Source organism: Camellia sinensis, chromosome 14 (genome assembly GCF_055761805.1).
Source record: "Camellia sinensis isolate YWXY chromosome 14, ASM5576180v1, whole genome shotgun sequence".
NCBI lineage: Eukaryota > Viridiplantae > Streptophyta > Magnoliopsida > Ericales > Theaceae > Camellia > Camellia sinensis.
The window spans coordinates 136,253,524-136,267,980 of NC_138974.1; the positions used below are offsets into that span (position 1 = coordinate 136,253,524).

The 14,457-nt window shown below is 39.0% G+C and overlaps 1 protein-coding gene across 1 annotated transcript; it reads right to left on the reverse strand.

Annotated features, from left to right (window-relative positions):
- Positions 1-9,140: 9,140 nt before the first annotated feature.
- On the reverse strand, positions 9,141-14,208 carry LOC114315412 (uncharacterized). Its single transcript, XM_028262018.2, has 7 exons — positions 13,675-14,208; positions 11,940-12,723; positions 10,283-10,943; positions 10,065-10,165; positions 9,877-9,966; positions 9,656-9,783; positions 9,141-9,475 (listed from the first exon to the last, which is right to left on the reverse strand). Exons 2-7 carry the CDS (start codon positions 12,621-12,623, stop codon positions 9,331-9,333), a joined length of 1,809 nt encoding a protein of 602 aa, XP_028117819.1. The 5' UTR covers positions 12,624-12,723; positions 13,675-14,208; the 3' UTR covers positions 9,141-9,330.
- Between the last annotated feature and the right edge of the window lie 249 nt (positions 14,209-14,457).

Sequence of the window (14,457 nt, forward strand, 5' to 3'; positions counted from 1 at the left end):
AGGAAACTAACTAGAGTGAAGACCATTTATTTAATTATGTTTCTCTTTCACAACTCCACTTGAGTTACCAAGTGGAGTAACCGTCAATAAGAAGGAGAGTAACATGTTTTGAGTGTGTGAACAAATTTAATCACTTAAAAAACATTATAAGAGATTTTTTTTCTGTTCTTATTTTCAGGTGTTATGTCAGTAACATGTCTTGCTCTTTGAAATTTGTTTTTTGAATTTGTTTACAATCTTTAAAACTGTGTGAAGGTTACACTCCTTACAGTAATTTTTTCAGTTTGTTAATATAATATTGTTAATTGTATAGCTGTCTAGAAGCTTTCTTGCTAATTGTATAGCTGTCTCTTTTTCTTTCTGCTTTCGGTGGTAATGGATTGGTATCCAATGTACATTTCTTCTCTCTATAAAGAGAGAGTTCATTTCTCTTGTAATATAGAATACACAATACAGAAACACTCTTTGCTCTCTAGCTTCTCTTTCAAATTAATCTTTCATGGTATCAGAGCGCATAAACCTGTTCGAAATTTTCTCCTGAGTCCAACGGCACCAAGCCCGTTCTCAGAAAAGCCCACACGCGCCGCCCTTAGCCTCTGCGCGTCAACACGACCGCCACCACTCTCACACGCGCTCACACGCGCCAACTCCTGTCGCTCACTTCCGCCACGCGCCCACACGCGCCCACACGTCCGCGGCTCCCATACGCCGCGCCTGCTACCGTACGCGTACCGTGCGCCGCTTTGCTAGTGTGCACCCGCGTGCGCCAAACCAGCTCCCGTGCGCCGCGCCTGCGCCTGTCTGCTAACGTGCGCCGTTGCCTTCCTGCTAACGTGCTCCTCCCTGCACTCTGCTAACGTGCGCCGCTGACATCATTGCTGACATCATCTCTGTCCAGCATACCTTTCCTTGCTATTTTCGACCTTCCGGACTCATTGGTACACTCTGTTTTACCAAATTTTGCTCCTACGGATCTATTTCTATTCCTTTAACCCTACTCAGCTAGTATTATGCATCGTCATGATGCCTCCCATCCCATTTCCGTCATTTTAAATGGTTCAAACTATGTTCTGTGGGCCCAAGCTATGTCCTCTTTCCTCAAAGGCAAGAAGCTCTGGCGAATTGTCACCGGGGATGTGGCTAAACCAGTAAAAGACAGTGCCACTACTGAAACTCCTGTTCATACTGCTACATATGAAGACCGACTTGAGGAATGGGACAGTAAGAATTACCAAATCATTACCTGGTTTCGTAATACCTCTATTACCTCTATCAGTCTTCAATTTGGCCGCTTTCAGCTTGACTCTGTAACTACTCCTGCGAAAGACATCTGGGATTTTTTGAAAGAACGATACCAGACTACTGGTCTTGCCCATCAATATCAACTTCAGAACCAACTTCACCGCATGCGCCAAGAATCCACTCAGTCCATTAATGACTTCCTTTCTCAAATATACTCTGTTTGGGATCAGCTTGCTCTTTCCGAACCAGCATGGCATGACCCCGAAGATGCCGTTTTATTTACTATCCATCGCAACCAGCAAAGGTTGGTGCAATTTCTCATGGCTCTTACCTCATCTTTTGAGCCCGTACGTGCCTCTCTGCTTCATCGCCATCCATTGCCCACTCTTGAACAAGCAATTTCTGAGTTGCTCTCCGAGGAGACTCGTCTCGGTACTCTTCAAACTCATCATGTGGACTCTGTTCTTGCCACTCCTCCGTCCCGGCCATCCTTTCCCCAGCGGACTACTGCTTGCCTCTACTGTCAGAATCGGGGCCTTCCTTCAACCCATCTCCTGGTCCATTGCCCCGTCAGATCCTGCCGCTACTGCAACAAACTTGGTCCTGGCCATCTGCAACAGGATTGTTTTCGCAATCCCTCTCGCTCATCCTCCAATAGCCACTCCTCTCGCGGTGGCTCTTCCCGGGGAAACTTTCACCGTTCCGGCAATCAGTCTCATCACACTGCTGCTGCTGCTTCCGGGAATCAGTCTCATCACACTGACACTGCCACCTCTGCCGGGTTCTCTGAGTCACCTACTCCATCTACCCCTCGCTTTTCTCCAACAGATGTAGAGGCCATGCTCAAACAGCTTCTCTCCCCATCTGGTACACCTCCTCCTACTGCTTTGTCTGTCATTCCAGGTAACTCTTCTTGGTATTTTGACTCTGCCTGTTGTAATCATATGACCTCCAGTTCTACTATTTTTTCTTCCTTATCTTCCTCTCCTCATATTCCCTCAATACATACTGCTGATGGTTCTCTCATGTCTGTTCGTCATGTTGGTACTGTTTCCACCTCTTCTTTATCCATACCTCACGTTTATCATATCCCTGCTCTTACCTTAAACCTTATTTCCATTGGTCAATTATGTGAACTTGGTCTAACTGTCACATTTTCTGCTACTGATTGTTTGGTACAGGACCCTCAGACAGGGCAGACTATTGGGATCGGCCGTAAGCATGGACGTCTCTATGAACTCATTCACCTTCATGTTCCTGCCTCTCCTCAAATTGCTGCTCCTACATCTACTTCCTCATTATCTCCCTTTCATCTTTGGCATTGTCGCTTAGGGCATATTTCTGTTAATCGCTTAAGGTCTTTGGTTTCTAGTGGACAGTTGGGTCATGTAATTCCCGATAATTTCGATTGTATACCCTGTCAACTTGCCAAACAACCTGCTTTATCATTTAATAAAAGTACTTCTGTTTCTCTTGCACCTTTTGATCTTATACATTCGGACATTTGGGGACCCTCACCTACTACTACTATGGGGGGATCCCGCTATTTTGTTGTTTTTATTGATGATTTTTCCCGGTTTACTTGGCTTTTTCTCATGAAACATAGGTCTGAATTGAAACACATTTATTATCGCTTTGCACAAAAGGTCCACACCCAATTCTCCAAAACCATCAAAATTTTTCGCTCTGACAATGCTATGGAATATCGGGATTCAGATTTCCTTTCCTTTCTTCAGCATCATGGTACATTGCCTCATCGTTCCTGTGCTGGCACATCCCAGCAAAATGGCCGCGCTGAACGGAAACATAGGCATATTCTTGACACTACTCGCGCTCTCCTTCTCTCTTCTTCCTGTCCTGAAAACTTTTGGGGCGAAGCTGCCCTCACTGCTGTTTACACTATCAACTGTGCTCCTACACCTGTCATCCATAATCAAACTCCCTTTGAACGTCTGCATGGCACTCCCCCTCCATACGCCAATCTCCGGGTTTTTGGTTCTGCCTGCTTTGTTCTGCTTCAATCCCATGAACACACCAAGCTTGAACCTCGCTCTCGTCTTTGTTGCTTTCTTGGGTATGGCATTGAACATAAAGGCTTCCGCTGTTGGGATCCTCTCTCTAAACGTCTTCGTATCTCCCGCCATGTCGTTTTCTGGGAACACCAAATGTTTTCCTCGCTATCCTCTTTTCACTTACCCGGACTTTCCACTACTGCACTATTTACTAATCCTTCCATCGATCTTTTTTCTGCTGATTTTGATACAGGTTCCTCCTCCATCGAGACGCCCTTGCTCACCCCTGATCCTGTCCAGCCTGCTCTCCCTGAAGGTCTACCTCTTGCAACCACACCTCCTTCTCCACCGGCTCTTCCTCCCACCGATCCTCCTCCGGGTCGACCACGCCGGGTAACTCAACCTCCTATCCATCTTCGTGATTATATTGTTGGATCTGCTGCCTTCTCTACTTATGAACCTACCTCCTATCGTGAGGCTTGTACTAATCCTCTTTGGCAGCAAGCTATGACTGATGAACTCCATGCCTTGGATAAAGCTCATACTTGGGATCTTGTTGATCTTCCTCCTGGCAAGACTGCAATTGGCTGCAAATGGGTTTACAAAATCAAAACACATTCTGATGGCTCTATTGAACGCTACAAAGCTCGTCTTGTTGCCAAGGGCTTCAACCAAGAATATGGCATTGATTATGAGGAGACATTCTCTCCTGTTGCTCGGCTTACATCTGTTCGCAGTTTACTTGCTGTTGCTACTGCTCGCCACTGGGGGCTCTTTCAGATGGATGTCAAAAATGCTTTCCTCAATGGTCATCTCCTTGAGGAGGTCTACATGCAACCTCCACCTGGGTCCACTTTTCAACCTCATCAGGTTTGCAAACTACAGCGTGCTCTCTATGGTCTCAAGCAAGCACCTCGTGCTTGGTTTGCTACGTTCAGTTCTACCATTCTTGACTTCGGATTCACCTCTAGTTCCTATGATTCTGCTCTCTTTATACGGACTACTGCTCATGGTACTACTCTTCTTCTTCTGTATGTGGATGATATGATTATCACTGGTAATGATACAGCTGGTATTCTCCACCTCAAACAATTTCTCCACCAACAATTTGAGATGAAGGACCATGGTACTCTTAACTACTTCTTAGGCCTTGAAGTCTCTCATGATTCTACTGGTTCCTATTTGTCCCAGGCCAAATATGCATCCGATCTTCTGGCTCGTGCTGGTCTTACTGATTGCAAAACTGCCTCTACTCCGATTGATCCTCAGATTCGTCTCACTCCTCTCGATGGCACTCTTCTCTCTGATGCTACTCTTTATCGCCAGCTCGTCGGCAGTCTTGTCTATCTCACAGTCACTCGTCCTGACATTGCCTATGCTGTTCACATTGTCAGTCAGTACATGTCGGCTCCTCGCACTCCCCACTATACTGCTCTACTCCGCATCCTTCGCTACCTCAAAGGCACTCTGTTCCATGGTCTTCACTTCTCGGCTTCTTCCTCTCTTGACCTCCGTGCCTTTTCCGATGCTGATTGGGCTGGGGATCCTACGGATCGACGCTCCACCACGGGATTCTGCTTCTTCTTAGGGGATTCTCTTCTTGCTTGGCGTAGCAAAAAACAATCTCTCACTGTCCGCTCTAGCACCGAAGCTGAATACCGAGCTCTTGCTGATACTACTCAGGAACTTCTCTGGCTTCGCTGGCTCCTTGCTGATATGGGAGTTTCTTCATCTACTCCTACTTCTCTCTACTGTGACAATCGGAGTGCTATTCAGATTGCTCACAATGATGTTTTTCATGATCGCACCAAACATATTGAGATTGATTGTCATTTCATTCGCCAGCATGTTACTTGTGGAACTGTTCATCTTCTTCCTATTGCTTCAGTCGATCAACCCGCTGATATCTTCACTAAGGCTCATCCTCCTGGCCGCTTTACTGATCTTGTTTCCAAACTCAACTTGGTAGATGCTTTCCCTCCTTGAGTTTGCAGGGGGCTGTTAATATAATATTGTTAATTGTATAGCTGTCTCTTTTTCTTTCTGCTTTCGGTGGTAATGGATTGGTATCCAATGTACATTTCTTCTCTCTATAAAGAGAGAGTTCATTTCTCTTGTAATATAGAACACACAATACAGAAACACTCTTTGCTCTCTAGCTTCTCTTTCAAATTAATCTTTCACAGTTCATACACAATTATATTGCAAGACCAAAATAATATAACAGTTATATGCAATTTACAAATTGACAAAATAGAAAACAATCTCCCAAAACATACACAGTTAAGCTAAGCTAAGGTTCGAAAACAATTTGAATTGACTGATATATTAAGCTATATATAACTGTGTATATCTGTGTATATATGCAATTGACTGATAACTGTGTATATAAGCTAAGCTAAGGTTCAAAAACTAAAAAAAATCAAAATCCTAAAAATAGATTTCAAAAAAATCATGTAACAATCTCCCAATCAACACATTCAACAACCAACAAACTTGTATTATCATTAACATTCAAAAAAAAAATCCGAATTTTTCAAATCAAAACCCAAATATTGGAGAAATTTTGGAGGACTAAACACCTGTATTTTTCTTGAATCAGCTGCAGCATGGCGTCGGCGGCGGCAGGACGGCTGCGGTGGAGGGGCGTCGGGAGGCAGAGTCTCCTCTCTCTCTTCTTCTTCTCTCTCTCTCACTCTGTTTTCTATATCCGCTGCGTATATAGCAGCTGCGAGGGAGTCTGCCGGCGGCAGGATGGCGGCGGCGGAGAGCGTCAGGAGGCAGCGTCTCGTCTCTCTCTTCTTCTCCTCTCTCTTTCTATATCTGCTACCATATGCTTGTATAGGCAGCCGGGGGGAGGGAATTTTGAAATCCTGAATTTTTTTTTTTTTTCTTTTTTTTTTCCCCAAATTATTAACCAAAACGACTTGGTTTTGGTTAGTTTGCATTTTCTTTTTTTTTAGGTAATAGGTTAGTTTGCATTTTCGGACATTAAATTGGATCACTTTAGGTATCCTAACACCTTAAAAAAAGAGCAATGATTGAGATCTTACCCTCACAAGACTCTACAAATCTAAACTACTCATGATATGAATCCTATATATATATATATAGAGAGTCAAGAACACTAAAAAGTCCTAAATATTTTTTCCAAAAATGGTAATTAAACCAAGGAAATACTTATCTATATATAGATCTTTCGAGCTAAATCTAAAATTAATTAATTCACTACCATTAATTAATTATTTTTTTTTTTTTTGACAAAGTTTCGGGTTATTTATTTCAAATTATTGTAGAATGATAAATCATGCTTTAATTTAATTTTCCTTCTTACAAATTTGTAACTCTTTAATTTTTGGTGAACTTTTTGAGATTTATAAAAAATAAAATAAATAAATAGATAATGCAAGTTTCAAAGTTTTGATATAATTATAAAAATGTCTTTTTTAGCAAAGATTAATTTGGTACAGCTCTCCACAGCTTATTTTGAACATGATATTTGTTTAGGAGTTTCAAATTATAATTCCATACTCACTTTTGAAAACTCGGTCGAAGGCGGAAAAATTTGGATTAACCGGTCGTTTGGCCGGTTCACCGAAACAATGCAAATATATATATATATATATATATATATATTTGTGCAATTGACATATGTTAATTTTTATTTATTCGAAAAAAATATTTTTTGAATTTTTTAAAAAAAATTATAAGCTTTAATAGAAATTTGAGTTGTATATTTGATTATGAGTTGTAAGTTTTTGTATCAAATATCATATGTCACATCAAAAATTCTCCATTCAATTCAAAACTATTTCACCAAACAAATTTTCTACACTCAAATCATAATTCCAAAACTTACAAACTCAAAATACAACTCCTATTCTCAAATCATATTTAGAAAACTCTGCAAAATGCAACCTAAATGAATACGTCCTTTTTAAGCCTATTTTGAAAAGTGACTTTTTTTTAGTTTATTGGTTTATTATGAAAAAATATATAAAAAAATATAGAGAGATGATATAACCTAAATAAATCAATAAGTTGATTTTTTTTTTTACCTTCTCAAAGACGCCTTAATAAGATTAAATGAATTATAACTAATAAAGATGGAGTGAAGACTTAAAATAAATAAAAATATGTAACATTATTTTTTTAATTTTTATGACTAAAGAATTATTGATAAAAATGATTAAGTTGAAATTTTAAAAACATCCAACATAATTATAAATTTTGCAGTATTTTTTTTAAATTTAAAAAAGAAATTCAGTGAAATTCATTTATTTATCTAATCTAACTACGTGAGGAGAGGAGGTATTGGTGGAGGGAGGAGCTTACTTGATTGAACTCATGATGAGATAAACAGCTTCACAAGTTCTTAACAATTGAGGTTACTCGATATCTATAACATTACACTCTTGTTTCTTTTCTCTACCTGTCAAAGTAGCTCCTCCCCTAATTTATTGTTTTTATATGCAACTACTCCCCTAAAACATGTTATTATGATCTTATCTACAAATCCAAACTATAGATGAGGTGAGCAGAGAAATGACCACAGATTTTGTATTTCTAATGGCTTTGATTTCTTTTTGCAATCACATTTAGAATGGGGAGAGGACAAGTTTGTAGTGTCCCATCTAGTCTCAAATTTTAATGACTTTGATTTCTTTTTGCAATCACATCTAAAATCGGGAAATGACAAGTTTGTAATGTCTCGTTCCTATCGCAAATCATATCAAGGACAAGATAAATCAAAAGATAATAGAAATGAGACGGTAATGAGTTAATTTTATAATTTTATTAATAAAAATGAAAAATGATATTACATGACGAATAATAATCTACAAGTAATGACACTTACCAAACGTCAAATAAAAAATAAAAATAAATGTTTAGTATAATAATTTAGTACTTAAATTTATTATAATTATATATTATATTATATATTTAATAAATATTAGAGGGGTAAAACGGGATGGGGAGGAAAAACACTCATTCCCGCCTTGTTTCCTCGTTGGGGTGGCCAAACTCGTACAAGGTGAGACAAAAAGAAATTGTCATTCCTAGTCACATAATGCCAATGAAGCCATTTGAGACTGATGACACCACCAAATACACTGTCGGGAGAGTTACATTAGAGAAAATAAAACCAACCAACTATACATGATTGGCTGGTAATCTCTAAAAAGATGATTCACCTCACTTCCCCAGGCAATTGGTGTGTTTCAAACCCATACTATCTTTGGAAAATTGCATCCAAACACACCATTTCTTTGTCAAATTAGGCTTTATTTTTGGGGCATTGTGGGTTCAAAATGGCCCAATTTTGTCATCCTGCCAAGTGCTGCAGGTGCAAGGATCAAACATCAAGACCCCCCAAAAAAGGGATCAACCAATGCTGGGATGGTACATATTGAACACCATGTACGCAACAAAACTGGTCAATTGACATGACTTCAAAATCTCTGGTCAATTGACATGACTTCAAAATCTAGGACGTAGTACCATGAAATATGAGCACTCTCAAATTTTGAGCAGGTTGTTATCTCTTGAAGTAAGCAAGTTTAATAGAAGCTATTCCACATGTTACACTTGTTGCACACAACTATTATTCATGAAATCAAACTTCTCACTTTACAAAAACAAGGAATAGAAAACATAAGCATGTTCGAAGGATCTCTAACACCGACTTCCCCAACAATCACAAATGAGAAAACTCATTCTCTACGAACAATTGAGCAAGCATGACCTGAATGTCTTCTTTACCAAAAGCATTTGTCAAACCAAATGCTTGTAAGCTGCCATTGGCTCAAGAAAAGCATAGAGAACCACAACAAAAAGATGCTCATAACAAGGTCCAAGTATCAACCAAATAAGGATCAGAGGGCATGAGGAGAATTCCACATGTATATTGAATTTTCCAGCTGTGTATTACAGCATGTAACCGAATTGCAATTCCTATACATCTCAACATTATGCAATTATATAAAATATGTTTCAGGACTACTCTCAATACAAGATATATTGACATGAATATGCAGGTCACCTACACCAGGGAATGGTCAAGATAATAGCAACATTAGCCGGTAGTTTCAGGCTGCAGCTGTTCATGAACCACCTTGTAACAATGGAGACTGCAAAGAGGAAGTTTGGACTTCGAATCTCGGTACTTGTATGGGTTGGTACAAGATGGGCCAGCACATTTTTCACGCGGGGGAGGATAACTGAAAATCCACATAAAAATCATCAAACCTCTTTCACATAAAAATAACTGAAAATCCACATACAAATCCACATTTTTCACGTGAAGGTGTATGACAGTATGTGGACAGTTTCAAGAAGACACCATCCACAGTTTCAAAGATAACTGAAGCCAAAACAAAAAGAAAGAAAGAAAGTCCTGCCTGCAAGGTTTGGAGTAAAAAATGCTAGGCAACCCCATATCCTTTGAGAATGTAACAATAGTCCCAGTAGGGCCTGTGACATATCTAATGGTGCTTGAAGGAAGCATCAGTGCATTGGCAGCCCTCTCCTGCATAATACAATATTAATAACAAAATTAAAATACATCTAACTTCATCATAACATAGAGAAGAAGAGAAATTATCTGAGGCTCATAATATACCTGTGCCAATTCTTCCTGGCGCTTCTTTATTTTATCTTCTCGCTTCTTCCGACTGGAATCTTGCCCAAGTATTTTCCTAATTGCCTCAGCCTATAGAAAATTCATCAATCATGCTCATTTCCACTTCAGAAGATCTCAATAGCATAAAAGTTAAACAATAGGAAATAGAACAAAAACAAAAGGCAAACCTCTGATTCCCGAGCCGCCTTCTCAACTTGCACTCTACGTCTTTGAGCAGCCTCAGCTTTCTTCAGCTGCTGCTCCGTTTCTGAAAGCTTCTCCTTTTGCTCTGTGGTGACCAACCAGGCACAAATTAAAAAAGTTAATTGAGCAAAGATACTCTTACAAACATTCACAGAGGTTTTAGAAAGGCAAAAACAACAAAAAAAATGCAATAGGTACTAACTTCGAGGAGGGACGGGTGGTAATCCACTGGGGAATTCAATTACACTTGCACCAGATGCAGAAGAAGCATCTTTGTTCAAAAGGGCCCGCTGGCGAGTTGTGAGAGCCGGTTCCCTCTTACTTTCAATTGACGAATCAATGGAATCGTTCCTCAGTTTCTTCTTTTTGTTGCCTCCAGGCTCACCATCGGACACCAGTTCTTCTTCCTCATCATAATCTGTGTCCTCGGATCCTCTTTCTGATCGGGACTTCTTTTTACCGTCTTTACTTGACATTGAGGCAAAATCTTCCAAAATCTCATCACACTTACCATTCTTAGAAACCCTAGAAATTCGTTGTTGTTTCTTGATTGATTCTTCCTCAAAATCTTCCCTTCCAGCAGCAATCTTAAAAGTTCTCAGTTTCTCAAGGTATCTAATCTCATCATCTTCATCATCTTCGTCAAATGCCCCATCCAATACACGTCTCTTTGGCACCCTCTTGCTCTTACGAACTGGCTCTGATTTCTCAACTTGGTTTCCAGATGCATTCTTGCTGGGCATCTTCCCCATGGAAGAATCCTCCTTTGCCCAAGTAGAACTGTCTCTTGAGAAATCCTTCCACGGAATACCTAGCATGCCACTGTTTTTATACGGAGGAGAATTATCATCATCAGAATTGTCCTGGAATTGAGGGAAAAAAAATGTTAAAAATGAAATATTGCAGGGACTCCAAATGTTAACGTAAAACAAAAAGATCCAACTGACTATTTAACACGCATAAATACAAAAGATTTATTTGCCATTCTTATTGAATCACATATAGTACAGTCAAAGGACATATGTCACAGTTTAATCCCAAGGATCAAGTGAACAAATTAAGAATATGTCAATTAAATATATTACTTGATTTGCATATTCTGTACCTTCTTTTGGGGGGTTAATTACACTTTTGGTTCTTGTAATATGCATTACGTGTGATTTTGACAATTTTTCAATTGCGTCAATTCAGTCCCCAAAACACAAAATGTGTCTTAATTTGGTGCCCAAACCTGACACTGTCGGAATCATGAGTATTTTAGACATTTTATCTTAATGACTGAGGGAATATCTCTTTTCTTTTTTTAATCGAGACTGAGGGCACATCTCCATCCCCGATTCCATCATTAGTTTTGGACAGCATCAGTTGGGGGACCACCTAAATACACATTTTGCATTTGGGGAGTAAATTGACACAATTGAAAAGTTGGAGCCCAAAAAGGGACAAAACGCATAGAACTAAAGGTGTACTGAATATCTCTCTCTCTCTCTCTCTCCATAGAAATAAATCCTTATGCTGTTTTGTTGTGGGAATAATGTTGAGGCCAATACAAACTTAGCATGTTGAAATGATTTTTTCAGTCTTTGGAAACCAAACATATTCATTTTTCCTTTCACCAATGTTTCTAAAATTCAGTTTTCCTTTATCAAAAAGGACTGAAGAAAAGGTAAGATGAAATAAATAGGTATGCAAATCAAGGCTATTTGCATTAACCCTCCTCATGACAAGCATGTATTCAACACAACATTATAAGGCATCACTCATGTGGGACACTCAAGCTTAAATTGATAACTCACATACACAATCATGCACAGAATTTACAGAATCATAAATTCAGCCAAGGAGCATTTGTTAGAAACCTGGAGAATAAGCTTAGGACGTGATCGAGGAGCATCTGAAGTTCTAGAATTTTTTGTAGAATACCCACCACCTGATGCACCTTGTGAATTAGACTTTGTTTGAATCGTAGATGTGACACCACCAACCTTAAGCTTAACCTTTTTAAGCTTATTATTTCCAAGTTCATTCCCATTCATTCTTGGATGTTCTGAACCTGGGATTTCACCATTCCTTCCATCATGTATATCTGAAGTTGTAGACCGCAATTCCAAGCTTCCCTTTGTCTTGCTTGTGCTTTTCCACTTAGCAGGGGTGGAGATTTCTTCACTACACTGTCTCTGATTCAACCCACTCCCTCCCTGATCAATGCTATCTTCCAAACCTCCATTACCATATGACAAACCAGATGACCCATCCTTCTTAATCCTCTTATGAGGGTATCCACCTGCTTTGCTAGCAGAACCCTTCAAAACACACCGATTAAGATTGAACTCTTTCCTCCTAGAATTAGTGTCGCCCCCTGTATTCTCATCACTGGAAACCTTGCTCACATCATCCAAAGCCGGAGTCAATGTTAAGGGTGAATGATCATGACTTTCAGAAAACTGCAGTGACTCAGGTCTAGGTCGCCGGGAAGTTTGGCTCCTCTTCTTTCTTATAATGTTTCCTATACCTCCAAACTGGGGGCTCCCAAGCTCTTCCATGAAGAAAGGATCTTAAAACACAATTCCTCGAGTGCCAATATTAATCAGATGTTGAAAGGAATGGTCATAAAAGCAACAAGCTGGAGCAAATCTAAAAATACTGCACCAAAATATATGGAATCAATAAGCAGAGATCAAGCAAATATTAACCATACCTTCTGTTTTTTAAGAATAACATTAAATCAAGAAAACAGTCACAAGAAAATACACCCTAAAAAATAGTCCCAACAAAAAGAGTTTAAAAAGGGTGACCCAGTATTCAAGACTCCTGCTAAAGCAAGATTTTAGGGGGGAAATGTAAGCAACTGTACCCCCATTTCTGTAGAGGAAAGTCCCAACAAAAAGCGTAAATAAGAGTAATTGAACCAAAAAATTGTTAATATAGAAAGATAATCATAATTAATAAGAGGAGTATAAATCTACAAAGCAACCCCCAACAACAATGTAGCCAGTAAAATGGAACTAGCAGAAACATAAGATGAATTGATCAAAGAGTATAATGTGCCAAATGCCTGAAAAATATAGATAGGCCAATGTGCATAACCGGGAACCCATTAACTGATCACCGGTACATTGAAACAGATCCAGATGACAAAAACCTAATACTCGTATTTACCAATAAAAAAGAAGCTAAATTAAAACCCAAAAAAATGAAGTTGACTTTTATATGAAGAAACTAAGAGAATTGTGCACCAAACTGGCACATTCAACAAAAAAGCATACAAATCAAAAACCTGGAAACAAAAATAACATATTCAAATCAACCCATCACTTGAAAACGCTATAACAAAATCATCAAATTATATGAAAACCAAAGTGACCACATTCATTAATGGACAGACATGAATCAAACCCTTCCAAATTAAATTTAAAAAAAAATTAAAAATTAAAAAAAAAAAGAAGAAGAAAGAAATCACCCAAACCCACATACCTAATATCACACCCATCAACAAAATACATGACAGATTAATAAAAACACAGAAATTCAAAAGAGCTAAAATACATACTATACCCAGAAGGAAAACCCCATCGAATCAGCAGAAAGACATACCTCGTTGATGAATGAAAATTTGGGTCGCCGTGAAAAGAATTGAAGAGCCCTGGGAGAGAAGAACCCAAAAGAAGAAGGGTAGAGAGAGAAAGATGGGGAGAGAGAAGAAGATATAAATAAGACAGAGAATGGGGGGTCGGTGAGAGAGAGAGAGAGAGAGAGAGAGAGAAAGAGAAAGGTCGTAGTTGGGTTAGGGTTAGGGTTAGAGAGAGCGTTGTTGTTGTTGTGAGGGTCTCACTATTAGTATAGTGGTAAAGGAGACTCGTAGTAATCTTCTCCATTTTTTTGTTATTCCCACTCACACACAAATACACACCCCTGCTGTGAATTTTGTTGGGTTAGACTCGTCTCGGTCACCCGGCTCAGTCCCAGAGTAACCCACCTCTGTCTCTCTCTCTCTCTCTCTCCCTCCTTCCTTCTCTCTCTTCACTTTCTCTCTCTAGATTTTCTCTCTCATCGCCTCATCTTCATTTTATTTCCCTCCTCTTCTACACAGGTTGCGCTGCAAGTATGTGCGCAGGATAAGGTTCTGCGCATCCCTATGATTATGTTAGCGCTTCCCCCCTCATTTTGCCTTTTTTTTTTAATTTTAAATAAACATAATTTTTTCAACAATATTTTTAAAAAAAATTAAAATATCTTTTTTATATTACATAAAAAGTATTCATCAAGTTTTCTAATAATTTTCAAAATTGTTTCACCAAATATGAAACTTAAAACAAAGTAGGAAAATTAGTCTTAAGTTCCTCTCTCATTTTTAGTAATAGATGATATTCACAATAT

What these genes read in the sequence shown, in the direction of transcription:
- LOC114315412 (XM_028262018.2), bottom strand. Translation starts at nt 12,623, where the DNA reads ATGGAAGAGCTTGGGAGCCCCCAGTTTGGAGGTATAGGAAACATTATA. An exon ending in GTCCTAAGCTTATTCTCCAG is followed by an intron (nt 10,944 to 11,939) that starts GTTTCTAACAAA and finishes CCTCAATTCCAG; the next exon opens with GACAATTCTGATGATGATAA. An exon ending in GCCAGGAAGAATTGGCACAG is followed by an intron (nt 9,784 to 9,876) that starts GTATATTATGAG and finishes TGTATTATGCAG; the next exon opens with GAGAGGGCTGCCAATGCACT.